This window comes from Podarcis melisellensis (genome assembly GCF_964234715.1).
Source record: "Podarcis melisellensis genome assembly, chromosome: 2".
Lineage (NCBI taxonomy): Eukaryota > Metazoa > Chordata > Lepidosauria > Squamata > Lacertidae > Podarcis > Podarcis melisellensis.
Genome location: NC_138529.1, coordinates 10,159,419 through 10,174,167, shown reverse-complemented (window position 1 = coordinate 10,174,167; position 14,749 = coordinate 10,159,419). Strand labels below are relative to the sequence as shown.

Here is a 14,749-nt window from a genome sequence, read left to right as displayed (position 1 = left end):
TCGCTTTACTGGCCGAGGAAGCCGGCATACAGCTTCCGGGTCATGTGGCCAGCATGACTAAGCTGCTTCTGGCGAACCAGAGCAGCGCATGGAAACGCCGTTTACCTTCCCTCCGGAGCGGTACCTATTTATCTACTTGCACTTGATGTGCTTTCGAACTGCTAGGTCGGCAGGAGCTGGGACCGAGCAACGGGAGCTCACCCCGTTGCGGGGATTCGAACCGCCGACCTTCTGATCAGCAAGTCCTAGGCTCTATGGTTTAATCCACAGCGCCACCCGCGGTCCGTTGACTTACATACATCAGTTTAAAACCTTATTTCTGTTTTATTCGTGCTTCTGAAGATAATCACAGCAGATAAGACTACTAAAAGAGGAGTACAATTCCTGCTCTTTGTGGCATGGATCTTCCCCGCCACCCCTCACATGCATAAAGATGTTCCAGCTTATATCTTTGCCGGGAAAAGGGACACCGCTGGTTCTGAAGGAACTGGAGAGTTTTACCTCATGTCACATCCTAGCACTAAAGAAAGAGCATAGGAAATGAGGCTGGTATATCCCTTGACACTTACTTAGGTCTTCCCTTAACCAACAGTCAAGACTCTATTAAGCAATAAAATGTGTATATTAAATGTATATACAGTGGTACTTCGGGTTAAGAACTTAATTCATTCTGGAGGTCCGTTCTTAACCTGTAACTGTTCTTAACCTGAAGCACCACTTTAGCTAATGGGGCCTCCTGCTGCTGCTGCACCGACGGAGCCTGATTTCTGTTCTCATCCTGAAGCAAAGTTCTTAACCCAAGGTACTATTTCTGGGTTAGCGGAGTCTGTAACCTGAAGCGTCTGTAACCCGAGGTACCACTGTAATCATCTAAGCACATGGTGCTTGCCAAAACAGCTATGACAGGGCTGTATGTGAAGGCACTTGCAATCCAAAATAGACCCAGAAAAACAATGGCTCATGCAATTCCTTTTTTTTGTTTTGTTATAATAATTGATTTTAATACAGTTTATAAACATTTCAATTCAGTTTCCATACAGTATTCCCGTAGCATTTTGACTTCCCATCCTTCCTTCTGTGATGTTTCAAATCCTTATATCTACTGCCTTGAATATCATATTTCTCTAAAATATATCATTTCCTATAATAGAAATTCCTATAATCTCTGCTATAGGACAAACAAAATAATTCTTTGTAACTGACATCAGATAAAGTGGGAATGCTCAGTCTGCTGTTTTCTGACCTTTGTGGGGTTTCCATAAAATGTTCCACGGGGTATATAACAAAATCCACCAAACCTGTCATGCTGTTCATGCAAACCTCCAAATGTAAGGACTCCTATTGGTAGCAGAAGGAACGTCACTGCTGCAGAGTTCCACGCAAAACTTCATGTGGGTGGCAGCAGCAGAATCCAACATGTATAGGCCTAACCTGTGCAGTAATTGCCACTCAAAATTGGTGCAAAATGTTGGGCCTATATATGGGGTCCCAACACTGGGTTCTCGCGCATTATGATGTGTGGTGTCACAGATGTAGTCACAATCCCACTTAATATTGCATGCAGACCACATATTTGGAGGTGCTTGTAAATAGGGTTTTCATTTCAATACAGACAAGTTAACCAACTTCCCAACTTTGCTAGCGTCTTGAGGCTGGTCTTTTATGTACAGCTTTGCCACCAGCTTAAAATCAATTGGGTAGGTTCATAGGGAACAGGTCCGCAATTAGAGACTGATGCTGGATGATGCTGGGACAAACAACAGGATGTCCAATACTGTTTCTTTGCTGCTTGTGAGATCCCAGTTGTGTCCAGGGCCAACCCAATACATTTTGATGCATGAAAGACAACGTGGTATCTCCCTATTCCATGCACAGAGCCAGACTGTCCTGGCAATAGGCATAAACACTGGTGTTTACCACACACCAAATAAAAGTGACTAGGGAGGAATCTAAATCGGTTCATTTTTGTACTATTTGCTCTAAACTTTTGATACACTGTACATCAATACAACAGAGACAGAACATTTACTCTCAATGTTCCAGGGAAGTTTGAGGAGTGAAATATTTTAGAAGATTAGGATAAAGTGATTTCTCCATGCCTTGGGGATTGTGATGAAAAAAGATGCACCACACAAATTAATGTAGGCTATTATTTTCCCTTTTCTGCCCCTCTTAACCATTCTAAATTTTCTTCCCACCCCCTTTTGTATCAATATGTTCAACGTTTTATTTTGTCTTTATTTTAAAAATTAAAGTTTCTTTAAAATAACAAAGAGCTTCATTCTGGCAGCAGTACACCTACTCTGAAAAGTTTTAATGGCAGACAACATAGGGCCTATACCATTGCAGCAGCTGCTCTCCAAGGGACCTTGGACCTGTGGCCAACAGACTGGCTCTAGCAACTCCACACCTGCCGAATGCAGAGGGAGAACACACCATTTACATAGGATGGATAAAATTCATTTTCTATGTGGTTTGGTTGCTTACTGCTAAATGCTTAATGCTAATATACTGAAATAAACAGATTAATTAATGTACTTCTGTGGTGGGGGGAACACACAGGTGATGGGGCAGCCTCAGGGCAACAGGCTAGCTTAGGAAATGCGGGGCAGACCTCTGGGCACAAACACCTCAACACCTTTTCTGCTGCCTGAGGCAGCCGGGTCACTCTGCCTGACGGTGCAGCTGGCCCTGTCAAGATGAGAATAGAAGGCACACTGTGTTATTGTAACCGTGTAATCTGGAGTTGCCCTACTTTGGGTCTGTTGTAATTTTTCCTCCTTGTTTTGCCTGCATGTTCATCACAGGACTCTAAAGGAGGGCCTGGAGGGGTACAACCTGGATACGGAGGTCCTCATGAAAGTATTGTTGGAGGAGCTGAAGGCTTACAAGACCGTGCGGGTAGACACTGGCCAGGAGCGCTTCAACGTGATCTGCGATCTGCTGGACATATGTTCAGAAGGCAGCGGCTGGGTTCACGAGCGGGCTGTGGTTCTGGTGGAACTGGCACAGGTTCTGTGTTACCATGACTACAGTGAACAGACAGAATGGTGAGTGGCCAGTATTCTCTGGAGCTTCTATTGTGATCGGTGATTGGGGTCCTAGCTGAGGTGCCCCTTGGAGAAGAAAGTGGCAATGGATAAGATTCTTCTGCTTGGCAAATTCGACCTTAGAAATGGAAGGCGGAGCTTGTTCCTTGTATTGGGCTATTGGTCCTGCCCGGGCCCTGCCACCTGCTTCCTATAAACTCTTATTTTCCTTTTCTCTGTCCAATTTCTCATCCTTCCTCTAAGTCAGGAGTAGCTAATCTCTAATCCTCCATCCCCACCCTTTGCTGAAAAGTGCTGGGGTTCCGCCACAACTCAAAGAAAGAACTTTGAAGTCAAGATGTGCAAATTAAGAAACCTTATGCCAGAGAGGCATCTATGTTCTAAGGATATAATTTACTTTTTTGCAGCACTCTTATCAGGGCATTCTGCTCTGGCCTTTGCTAAGGTTTCCCTCCATCCTTTTAATATTGCTGACTTATTTTTGCTTTTATTTTGCAAAGCAAAAAAAAGTAGCTTCTCATGAATGTGCCCAACCTAGAAGACCTTGTGTTTATAATTCTCAATGTTCTTCATTCTACTGTTCACAAGTCATAAATACAAGTCATAAATACAAGCATGTCACATAACAAATGGTGCAGAGTCCAACCCCCTGTTTCTCAATTTCCTTTCTCAGCAGCAGTTCTCTGCCCTCTGATCCCATAGCTACAATTCAACACGCACACCTCATCACTCTCATGGGTCTCAGCAGGGATGGGGAAACCTGTGATTCCCCTCCCCAAAACATTACTCGACTTCAGCCCCTATCAGCCCCAACTATTGTCCAGGCTGGCTGGGGCTGATGGGAATTGGAGTCTAACAGTATCTGGAAGCCACAGGTTCCTCCACCCTACTGGCTGTCAATTAGACACCAGGTTAAGTTCAAGGTGCTGTTTCATGTGTATGAAACCTACAGCTTGGAACCAAAAAACCAGAAATATTGTCTCACCCCTTATATACCCAATTGATCGCTGCTCTTTGCATGTGAGGGCCTCTGGCAGGTACCATCTTATTATGAGGCCCATTCCATACACTGTGGAAATCAGAACTTTAGTGTCGTGGCACCTGCCCTTTGGAATTCCTTTCCCTTGAATATCAGACAGGCGCCATCTCTGATTTTTTTTAGCACTCTCTGAAGCCCTTCCTCCTTCAGCAAGCCTTTTAAGTTGAATTCTTTCCCAGTCTGCATCTGTATTGAAATTGTTTTTAAGAAAGTTTAGCCCTTGTAGCTTGCTGCCCCAGGCCCCTTTGGGGGGGGAAGAGTGGGATCTAAATTTAATAATTTGTGTGCTAAGATGCCCCAGAATTTGTCCAGAAGAGCCTCCATGGTTGATGAAAGGGAGACACCGTTGGCTAAACCCTGTCTCCTCCTCTGTAGCTCTGCCCTGGACTCTGTTCATGAAGCCCTGTGGCTGTTGGATTCTGTGCCAAAGACTCCCCAGAATGAGGAGCAGCTCCAGGATGATAAGGCCCAAGCCTTACTCTGGCTTTACATCTGCACAATTGAGGACAAAATGCACGAGGTATGTGGCAGTAAGCAAAGCAGCACAAAGCTCTGCCGACTAAATTCAGAGCTGCTTATATTTTGTGCTTTAGAAGTTAAATGCTACAATCTGTGTAAAATAATGGAGATTATTTCTACTAACCTTGCTGCAGAAGTATATATGCAGTTTACCTTATTTCCAAGCACTGAAACCTCATCCCTGACAACTAGAAACCTTAAAAAGCCCTCCCCTCTCGCTTCTCAGATCTCATCAGGCATTTCCCCATTGCTTACTTTCTTTAATCAAAAGGTCTAGAAACCTCCCCCATCTTCTTAAAATCTCAGATGAGGGTCAAGGAAAACAAAATTGTATTTGATTTTGCATTCTTTCTGCTGTCGTGTTGCTGCATACAATCCTAGTTAAAGTGTATTTGACTGTGTAGCAAGCAAAACATCCATAACAAACCAATGCTTATTTAAGTGGAGATGTTGGGAATTGAACATATTTTGGCTTAGGAACTCCCTGCCTTTTTTTGCTGTAAGCTTTTCAGCATCTCCAGGGTACCCTGCACTACAATTGTAATGTATAGTAGGATAGGATTTTTACAGTGGCATGGAGGTTGTTGTAAACTGAAGTAACCTTTAGTGAAGAATTGTGATGCATCGTGTGATGTGTCACTTATTGTGATGCATCATGAGGTTTGGGCTCAGTGAAACCACTGTAGTGGCTTTGTTTGTTATGCCCTGAGCTGCTCCACAAGGGATGAAGATTTTATGCCGCTGAGGAACAGACAGTATGTCCTCTCACTTCCACACCAAGCTTTATCCAGGTTGCTTTTTCAAATGCAGAGCATCAGGCAAGAGCAGAGGACCAGGAGAGCCCATACCAGGGGCCAGAAAGGCATACAAGATCTTGAAGGCTTTGAGACCAATGATCTTAACTATGAGAACAAATCCCAGGATGACAAGTTCCTGTATCTTGGCATTGCATTTAATCTGTCTGTGGATTCTGGTAAGGAACTTGGTTGGGTGGGGAGGGTGGGGCGAGACACACACATACATTTGAAGCAGTTGTAGGGAACTTTCATCCTGCCGGGCTGCTAAATTTGGCCTACAACACCATTTCAGGCAAACCATGCCCACCTGCCAGTCACCTGATGTCATATGATGTTGGGTGCGAAGATCTGATACAAGCATTAGGTGCTAAGAACTGTTAGCTTAAGTGCTGCCATGTGATGTGATTGACAGGTGGGTGCAATTCTGTAAGCGGTATTGCCTGATCATGCTAGTGAATTTATCAGCTGATAATCAGGTAGAAAATGGAGAAAATAAGATCGTGGGTGTTCTTTAACCAAGCTTTGCTAGTTTGTTGATTTCCAACTGGATTATAAAAGGTACCATATTTCTGACCCATCAAAAAGCAACCTTAAATTTTCATTGCTCAGTAAGGGATGTGTGAAATGTGACCCTTGCTTATTAACCCCAACGGTGTAGCAGCTCCAGGTGGGCAGAGGAGATGCCTTGATTTGAGATTTGCTTGAGTTTCTTGTTACTGCACAAAGAACTGTGTTTTGACTCTCCCCATGAGGAGGTGATTGGCTCTGCAGTCTCTTGACCCCACCCAACACACAAACTCTCTTTTTCAGTGCAATCAAAGTGTTTGGACGATGCCCTTGCCTTGTGGAAGCAGCTCCTCTCCTGCAAGGGCAGGGTCCCAGCTGTACGTAACGTTGAACAGACAGCAGCATCCTTACACATCATGGCAGCTTTGTACAGAATGATGGGAAAGGTAATGAGCCAAGCACTTTGCTTGGGCAAGAAGTCTACTGTATATAACTGGGGTGCCCCGCAAGACGAATGCCTCGCAAGACGGAAAACCCGCTAGACGAAAGGGTTTTCCGTTTTGGAGGTGCTTCGCAAAACAAATTTCCTATGGGCTTGCTTTGCAAGGCGAAAATGTTTTGCGAGTTCCTGCGGGGTTTCCCCCCCCCTTCCCAAGCCGCTAAGCCACTTAACAGCTGATCCGCTAAGCCCGCTAAATAGCGCTAAATAGCGCTTCGCAAGACGAAAAAACCGCAAGAAGAAGAGACTCGCGCAACGGATTCTTTTCGTCTTGCGAGGCACCTCTGTAACTGGGGTTTTGTTCTCTTTAAGCTTTCTGAAAGACCCTCTCCCTCTCCCCCCCCCCCCAATTCACTGCTCTCATGCAAGCACTGTATTGTCGCTCTTTTAGGCTGATTGTGAAAAGCCTTGGGGCAGCAGCATGATGGCTGCACCTGAGAACAGCACCTCCCACCCCCTTTAGGAGTCCCATTATGCCCCTCCTCCCTCCCTGTCCCTGCCAGTCTGAGGTGTCTTGCTTTCTGATTTGAGAACTGGGAGCAGAGACAGCACGAAAAACTAAGAGTGGCTCGCAAGCTCTTACGACGAGCTTGCAATATTTAGTGCTCCTTGGTGAACCTAATAAGAGTCCTGCTGGATCACACCAGTGACCCGTCTAGTCCTCACAGAGGCTGATCAAGATGCCTATGGGAAGTGACCACTGGAAGGTTGCCTGTGAGGGAATGTGGGAGCCAGTGGGGGTAGAGTGTGAGAGTAGGACCTGGGAGACAAATGTTCAAATCCTCACTCGGTCATGAAACTCAGCTGGTGACTATGGGTGAGTCGCCATCTCTCAGCCTAACCTACCTCACAGGGATGCTATAAGGATAAAATTGGGAGGGGAGAGCCATGTATGTCACCTTGAGCTCCTAGGAGGAAAAGAGTGGTGTACAGTGGTACCTTGGGTTAAGAACTTAATTCGTTCTGGAGGTCTGTTCTTAACCTGAAACAGTTCTTAATCTGAGGTACCACTTTAGCTAATGGAGCCTCCTGCTGCCGCCTTGCCACCGGAGCACGATTTCTGTTCTCATCCTGAAGCAAAGTTCTTAATCCGAGGTACTATTTCTGGGTTAGCAGAGTCTGTAGCCTGAAGCGTCTGTAACCCCAGGTACCACTGTATATAAATGCAAGGAATAAAATAATAATGTTTCCCTCGAACTGAAAAGGGCGGTTCCACCCAAATGGCCAGTTCTGCCATGGTGAGTGGACCAGAGCTGGCAGCAATGTCTGGCTGTATATGGACCTATAAACATTTGATGAAAGTGTTAAAGGTGCAGCCTTTTGCTCAATTTCATTTTCTAAAGGAAAGAAGTTGTAACAAGTCTCCAGATGTGTTATTCTATGAACTTGACTGCTTTCCACATTCTGGAAAAAGTCATGGAGCAATGCTACTCTGCCCCTTGACCAGAAAGGAAGAGTTAATTGATTAGAATCAGATTTTGTATCTGAATGCCATCTGAGCAGATCTCCTCTGCACCCAGGAAGGCTTTCCTGTCAGGTCATGGCAACTTTTATTACAGAGCTCGGGTCCTCGGGAGCACAGAGTTCCCTTGAATAGCAAAACTGACCATCCCCGACTGTACTGGATTGGGTCCCCACCACCCTGCACATATTTAAATAGATTTATTTCCTTTTTTATTATGCAGCCATTACAGGCCATAGAGAGTTATTTCCTCATCACAGCTCTCTCCGGGGCACTTGAAGACTCTGTGGGGAGGACCAATGCCTTGTGCCAAATTTCCAAGCTACTTCTCCATCTGGAATGTCCCAGTTACGCGGAGGTGAGCATGAAGAGTAGTCCTGTGAATGGCAAAAGTCCCTGGCACTTCCTGGAAAGATCCCTGTCTGAAATCCTGGAGAACTTTTGCCAGTCACTGGACAGTACTGGACCACAGATCTGATTCTGCCTGAGGCAGCTTGCTAGGTTTCATGCCCTACATACGTATCACTGTTACAAATACCCTTTTAAAAAATGGTCACCTTATTGCTGGGAGACTTTCTGTTCCATCTACCCCAGCACAGTTGGCAGCAGCTGTTGGAGGTCTTTCTCCCAGCCCTCCCACCTAAAACTCTCTAACTAGTGATGTTGGGTGTTGAACATGGGACTTTAAAGTTGCTCTACCAATGAGAATGGAGCTTTTTACAGCCCAAGGCCCTACTGGCTGCCAATCTGGGAAATGTGAGAGTTGAATATGCTTCCTCAATACATTGATAACTTGGTTCTTGAATTTAATCCATTCCGGTAGTCCGTTCGACTCCCGAAACAGTTCAAAAACCAAGACGCAGCTGCTGGTTGGCTGCATGAGCTTCCTGCACTTAATCAGAAGCCGTGTTGGATGTTCGGCTTCCGAAAAAGGTTCCCAAACCAGAACACTCACTTCTGGGTTTGCGGCGTTCGGGAGCCGATTTGTTCAAGAGCCAAGCCGTTCAACTACCAAGGTACCACTGTACAGCTTTGATGTAGCCATGCTTTGCCTTTCCACCTCCTAAAAAGGATCACCAGATGTACTAACAATTCACTTTAACTCAAAGCATCAACAAAGAAAGGAAAATGCTCCAGGGGCCCTCAGGGTTGGAGATGTCTGAATAGCAAATTGCTCTGAGAGGTCCTTCCCAATGCACTGCTTTTGATACATGATGGAAAGCCAACAGTGGCAGAGATGGGCAAACCTCCCTCAGGAGGCCATCTGACAACTGTGGTGGTGGGAACTATTCCGACCTCTGCTGTTGGGGCTCAGTTCAATCTCGTCTCCCAGTGGCTGAGTAGAGAATGATAACTGCCCAAGGCCTTAGTTCAAAATTAGCAGTCTGACTTGGACCTGAAAGCAAATAGCCAAAATAAACCTCAGTGAGGGCAAATGAGACAATTAAGCAACTGTACCTCTGTATGCCCCTTCATGGATCACTGCCTTGTTGTGGTGAAGGGGCTTGAATAACTCCAAGACGCTATGAGCTATGCCATGCAGGGCCACCCAAGATGGACAGGTCATAGCTGAGAGTTTAGACTAAATGTGATCCACCTGGAGAAGGAACTGGCAATCCACTCCAGTATTTTGCCAAGAAAACTCAATGGACATAAAAAAGGAGAAACTTTGAGAAGAAAGTGAGTTTCCAAGGCATGCTCTGGTTCATGGGGTCACGGAGAGTTGAACACAACTAAGACGACTAAACAACTACAACCACTGTATGAGCCATGAAGCTGACAATCTGGAGACAAGCTTATTCCTGTTGGAGGCCCCATAGACCTGATTTCTTGATGGCTTTCTCATTACTTCCTGCTATTAAGGCCAGCTGCTGATAAACGGGACAAATGAACTCGTGTTATTTCAACTCTAGTGAACAACTGCTGTGCTAATATTCTTTTGTCCTGTTTTATTCTCTTGCAGACCACTTTAAAGGAGGCTGAATCATGCCTGCAAAATGTGGACAGAAAGAATGACTCTTGCCTGCTGACCAATCAAACACTAGCTGTGCTCCGCAGCAAGCTGTGCTTAGCAAACCACAAGGTATCCTCATGGGGGTTGCCCTTTTGCATTCACTGCACAGCACTGAGACTGGCAAGCAAGCCAGGTTACTAAAAGAACTATCTTCAGTAAAAAAGCGTTTGTGTGTACATGTGCCAGGAAGGAGAGAGTAGAAAGCCACATGGGAATGATGCTTCTGGGTCCGTAGGACCCTAAAAGGGAGCCTACTGCATCATTATGCTATGGCTAATACTTTGCTGAAACATTCAAAACCAAGATTGCCCCTCTGGCAATATGTGATTCTTTTTGCCCATAAGTAGGTTGCACTGATTAATTATTCTGGAAGGGGCTGAACCATTTGTCACAGTTAGGCTGCACCTCGATTTGTTCAAGATCCATACAGGCTTGATAACTTTTTTTTGTACTTGTGGGCTGGAGCTTTGATTCTGCGGGGATTCTGCAGGAATGAACTGAGGAGCCCCACCACTACTGGGCTAATTATAAACGTAGATCATTGCTAGCCACAAGTGGGTTGGTTTTTATCCTATTGTCCACAGTATGGATAGGAGAATGCTGGATCAGGTTGGGATATTCTAGGTTCAGCTATGAAATACACACATGGGCGTCAAATTGCAGGCACTTCCAAACTTTCAGAAAATTTCTCTGGGGTCAATAATCATCTGCATTCTGATTCGTAAGCTTTTGCAGCATAAATCAAATGCTGGTTGGTGCACAGTGGAAGACAGTCTTCTTTGCAACTGATCATTTCCCCTCCTCTCTTTGCGGACAGATTGAAGAAGGTGTCATGCTTCTAGTAGAAATCTTACAGAACCCTGCTTTGCAAAGGTCCTCTAAGGTCTGGTACCTGCTCCGAGCCAGTGCTCTCCAGTTGACAGCCGCTTACCTTGGTCTGCCAGCTTCTGCCCTCCCACTGGCACTGAGGCAAAAACTCTGGGTTCAAGGTGAGTGCAGAAGCATCCATGCATCTCCTTCTTGATACTAATCTGTACTCGTCTGATACTTGCAATTCACCTGTCAATAAGTGAATTGTAAATGAATGGAAGATTTTGAGAACTTTGAGAGCTGGAGAGGGTATCCAAACATTCAAGTGCAAAGAGAAGATGTTCCGTTCCAGATGTATGGGAGGAGCATACTAGAGTTAGGTTTCACCCAGCAGGTGAACAGCATGTCGTTCCCAAGTGGAAAGGGAACAGCCAATTTTAAATTCTGGGGCAGAACAGCAGTGTTGGTTGGTAACCTGCAGTTCTTGGGTTGTTGTAAATTCCACCCAACAAGCAAAGATTGAGGGTTTAAGCTAGAGATGGCAAACCTGTGCCTCTCCCCCCCCCCACTTATTCTTGGATTCCAGCTCCCATCATCTATGGTCATTGATTATGCTGGCTGAGGCTGATAGGAGTGGGGAGTTCAATAATGTTTGGAGAGCAAACATTATTGTGTGTAGAAGAGGTTCCCACCATGCACTAGTCCTGTAAATAGTCTTGGAAGTAAAAATCTGCTTCCCTCTTAATTGCGTACTGTGTTCCAGGGAGCATCTGCATTTCTTGGGAGCTAATCAAGAGTTTCTCATCTCTGAAAGCAGGTTGCCCCTTAAAATGTACGGCCCTAGGAAACCACTAGGTGTTCTGTAAGCTACCGTATTTTTCGCTCCATAGGACGCACCGGACCATAGGAGGGGGAGAACGGGGGGGGGGGGAATCTCTCCCTCTCTGCTCAGCACCCCTTCAGCAAAGCGACAGGAGAAATGGAGCCCCTTCCATTTCTCCTCCCGCTTCGCTGAAGGGGCGCTGCGCAGAGAGGGAAAACTGTGCCGCGCCTCTCCAGTGAAGCAAAGCCTGGAGAGCAAGAGGGATCGGTGTTCACTGATCCCCCTCGCTCTCCAGCTTCAGGCGGCTATCCGCAAGCCTTCAGAGTGCAGCGGGAACTCCTGCTGCGCTCCGAAGGCTTGCAGATAGCTGCCTGAAGCCCCCAGAGCATGGGGGGAGTTCCTGCTGCACTCCGGGGCCTTCAGGCGGCTTCAGCGAAAGCAACGCAAAGCCTCCGGAGCGCGGAGGGAGCTCTCCCTCTGCGCTTAGGAGGCTTCGCGTTGCTATCGCTGAAGCCAAGGAGCCTGCATTCGCTCCATAAGAGTGAAAAATACGGTGCATCCCAATAGTTAGAGGTCTAATAGGCGTGCTTACCCCTATGTGGGCATTGCGTATGGTTCCCTTGAACACGTCTCCCAAATATTGGCAGCGCACAGAGGTCCTTTCATATGGGCTGCTTGTGGAAAGGTTTTCTTGAAACTACAAAGCTTGTTGAACACAGTAGTAACGTACAGTGTGTGTTCTCTCCTCTCATGCAGGATGGAGGACCCCTGAAACGGCTCTGGGTGATGCTCACAAACTCTACCGCAGCATCCTCTTGAGCTTCTCACTGATTATCAGCGACACGCCTGCTAAAGATGCTTCAGAGCATCAGTTTGTAGATCACGGTAAAATGTTTATTGCTATCCTCTGAAATTGTGCAAAGATTTTTGCTATTTTTCAAAATCCTGTATGCATGAAACTTACCCTAAACTGGGGCGAAGTGGTCCACTGTTGGAATATTGCTGTTGTTTACTAGTTCCTTTTCAGCCAATGGTTCTATTGGATAAAACCAATATGCCGTATCTATCCTCAAAAGGGAGCAGCTGGTGTTTTTTAGTACTAATATAGCACCATCACTATGGATTGTACTTTACAAGCTTTTTAGAATTCCATGGAATGCAAATTGTGATACAATGCAGGAAATCAATAAAAATACGATTAAGTAATCATACAGCATCTAGCACAGCACATTACAGTTGTGACAACAGACAGAAAATTTATTAAGTGGCCTATTTTCAAGTAGCTTTCAAGTAGTCTGGTGCATTTGGGAGCAGCTGGGCTGGGCAGTTGTGCAAAAGGTGTCATGGAAAAATGAGTGGAGTAGCTTAACTAAATTTAGACTGTCCATATGCTGGTTTTAGTGATTTAAAAATTATAACTTGTTCTAGTTGAAGATGCTGAAGTTACTCCATAAAAGAAAGGCAGAGATATACATTCTGGGTGGTATTCAGCAGCTAACTGGTCCCACTAGTGGAAGCCTACATAAGGGCTTCTGTTGGCACAGTGAGACTTCCCTGCTGTCACCCGCCCCCCCCCCCCAGCATTCCCCAAAACTGGCCTTTGGGAGGCAGGAGAAGCCCCTAGAACAGTGCAAAGGGAGGGGAGAGGGGGAATTGTTCCATCTGGGAAGCTGAAAATTTGCACTGACAGAACAATAGCCCTAGTGCTATGCTGAATTCCTCCCTTTGAAAATAAACCAAATATGTTTCAGCACACAATCTTGGAACTTGGTTGACCTTCAGTACTGGAACGGCTTCCTAACCACATAAAATCTATGGACTGTTACAAGCAAATGGCCCGCCAGTTGCTACTCCTTATTTTACTTTGTTCTCTTATTTCATTTACTCTGCCAAGCTCAAGCAATGAAACTCTTCAACAGCTCACCTCATCTGAGCAATGGGGGTTTTTTTATAAAAAAAATGCAAGGAAGTAAACCTGCAACTTTGCAACCAGAATAAATGCAGCTGCAATATTTGATGTTGGCTGCAGAGTTCAGCATCTGGGTACTCAGCTGTATTAAAAACTCTTCTGGATGCATAGGCAGGTTTGAGAAACCTGTGGGCAAAATGCCCAATTAAATCCCAGAAAGAGGCTTTCAGTGGTTGGGAGGCAAGATGCCCTGAATAGCTCATTGGCTTATCCCCATGGCTCGCAGAATAAATTGTGCTAGTTTGGGAATGCTTATATACTGTAGATGAGGTGCACAGTACGGTTTAACTTGGTTAAGAATTATCAAATGAGGCATACACTAAGGCTGGGCGATATCTGGTTTTCAAGATTGTGATACATCAGCAGCTTAATACCACAATATGCTGATATATCACAATGTCTGGAATGTATATTGGATCCTTCTTCCTCCCCAGTCCTACTGAGCAAGCCCCCATACCACTCTGGCTCGTGTGAGCTGGACAAGCGCAGGGGCTTCCTTAAACTGCTTAGTTGGGGGGTGGAAAGGCTCCTGCCCCCTAGTTCTCGGACAAGTGCCCAGTGAATAGGTGGTCCCAAAGAATGCAGATGTCGCTTGCCCGATCGATGTGGAGTTACTGTGTTCCACACTTCAGCATGCTATCTCTTTTGAAAGCCTTAAACATGGTGCACCTGGATGTAACATTAAGTTGCCCTACGCATACGCAACTTAACTGTTTCTTTCTCCACCCCAAACAAATCTGACCATCAGGTGATAACTTGGTACAGAAGTGGCAGGTGCTGGCTGACATGTTTGTTTGCTCCGAGAGCTTTGTCTCCCTCCTGGGCAAGATCGAGATTGTCAATGAAGCAAAAGCTTTCTGCCTGGAAATGCTGAAAATCTCCATGAGGCTTCAGTCTATTCGATGGTAAGGAATGTAAATAGGTAAGGAGGGGGAACCCGTGGCTCTTTATTGGCCATGCTGGCTGAGTCTAGCGGAGTCCAACAGCACCTGAAAGGGGGGGGTCAGCAGTTCTCCACCCCTGATATATAATGAAAATAACATTGCACAGACAAACTCATAGGTGTGGGAATTATAGACCTAGACTTGGAACTTGTGTTGGTCTAGTCCCTTCTCAAAAATGTGGACCCAGGAAGCCTAGAGGCAAGCCCTCCTTAATCTGTTGAGCTTATCTGTGCAGAGCTGTGATGGGCATGGGGCGGAGGACAGCCTTTTGTGAAACTTTGGTAGAGAGCAGCATATTCAGATAGGGTGCAGTGTG

General features: G+C 45.7%; 1 protein-coding gene and 1 long non-coding RNA gene across 2 annotated transcripts in view; one reads left to right on the top strand and one right to left on the bottom strand.

Annotated features, from left to right (window-relative positions):
- ESPL1 (extra spindle pole bodies like 1, separase) overlaps window positions 1-14,749 on the top strand; it is a 44,072-nt gene that overhangs the window by 13,507 nt on the left and 15,816 nt on the right. The window contains exons 8-16 of the mRNA XM_081898494.1: window positions 2,808-3,050; window positions 4,465-4,609; window positions 5,419-5,581; window positions 6,216-6,358; window positions 8,097-8,231; window positions 9,837-9,956; window positions 10,705-10,876; window positions 12,277-12,405; window positions 14,238-14,394. Of these exons, the coding sequence (XP_081754620.1) occupies window positions 2,808-3,050; window positions 4,465-4,609; window positions 5,419-5,581; window positions 6,216-6,358; window positions 8,097-8,231; window positions 9,837-9,956; window positions 10,705-10,876; window positions 12,277-12,405; window positions 14,238-14,394 (1,407 nt within the window). The remainder of the gene's footprint in view (window positions 1-2,807; window positions 3,051-4,464; window positions 4,610-5,418; window positions 5,582-6,215; window positions 6,359-8,096; window positions 8,232-9,836; window positions 9,957-10,704; window positions 10,877-12,276; window positions 12,406-14,237; window positions 14,395-14,749) is intronic.
- On the bottom strand, window positions 305-2,979 carry LOC309363021. The gene is made up of 2 exons (XR_014165163.1): window positions 2,890-2,979; window positions 305-520 (listed from the first exon to the last, which is right to left on the bottom strand). It is a non-coding gene; the product is annotated as an uncharacterized lncRNA (long non-coding RNA).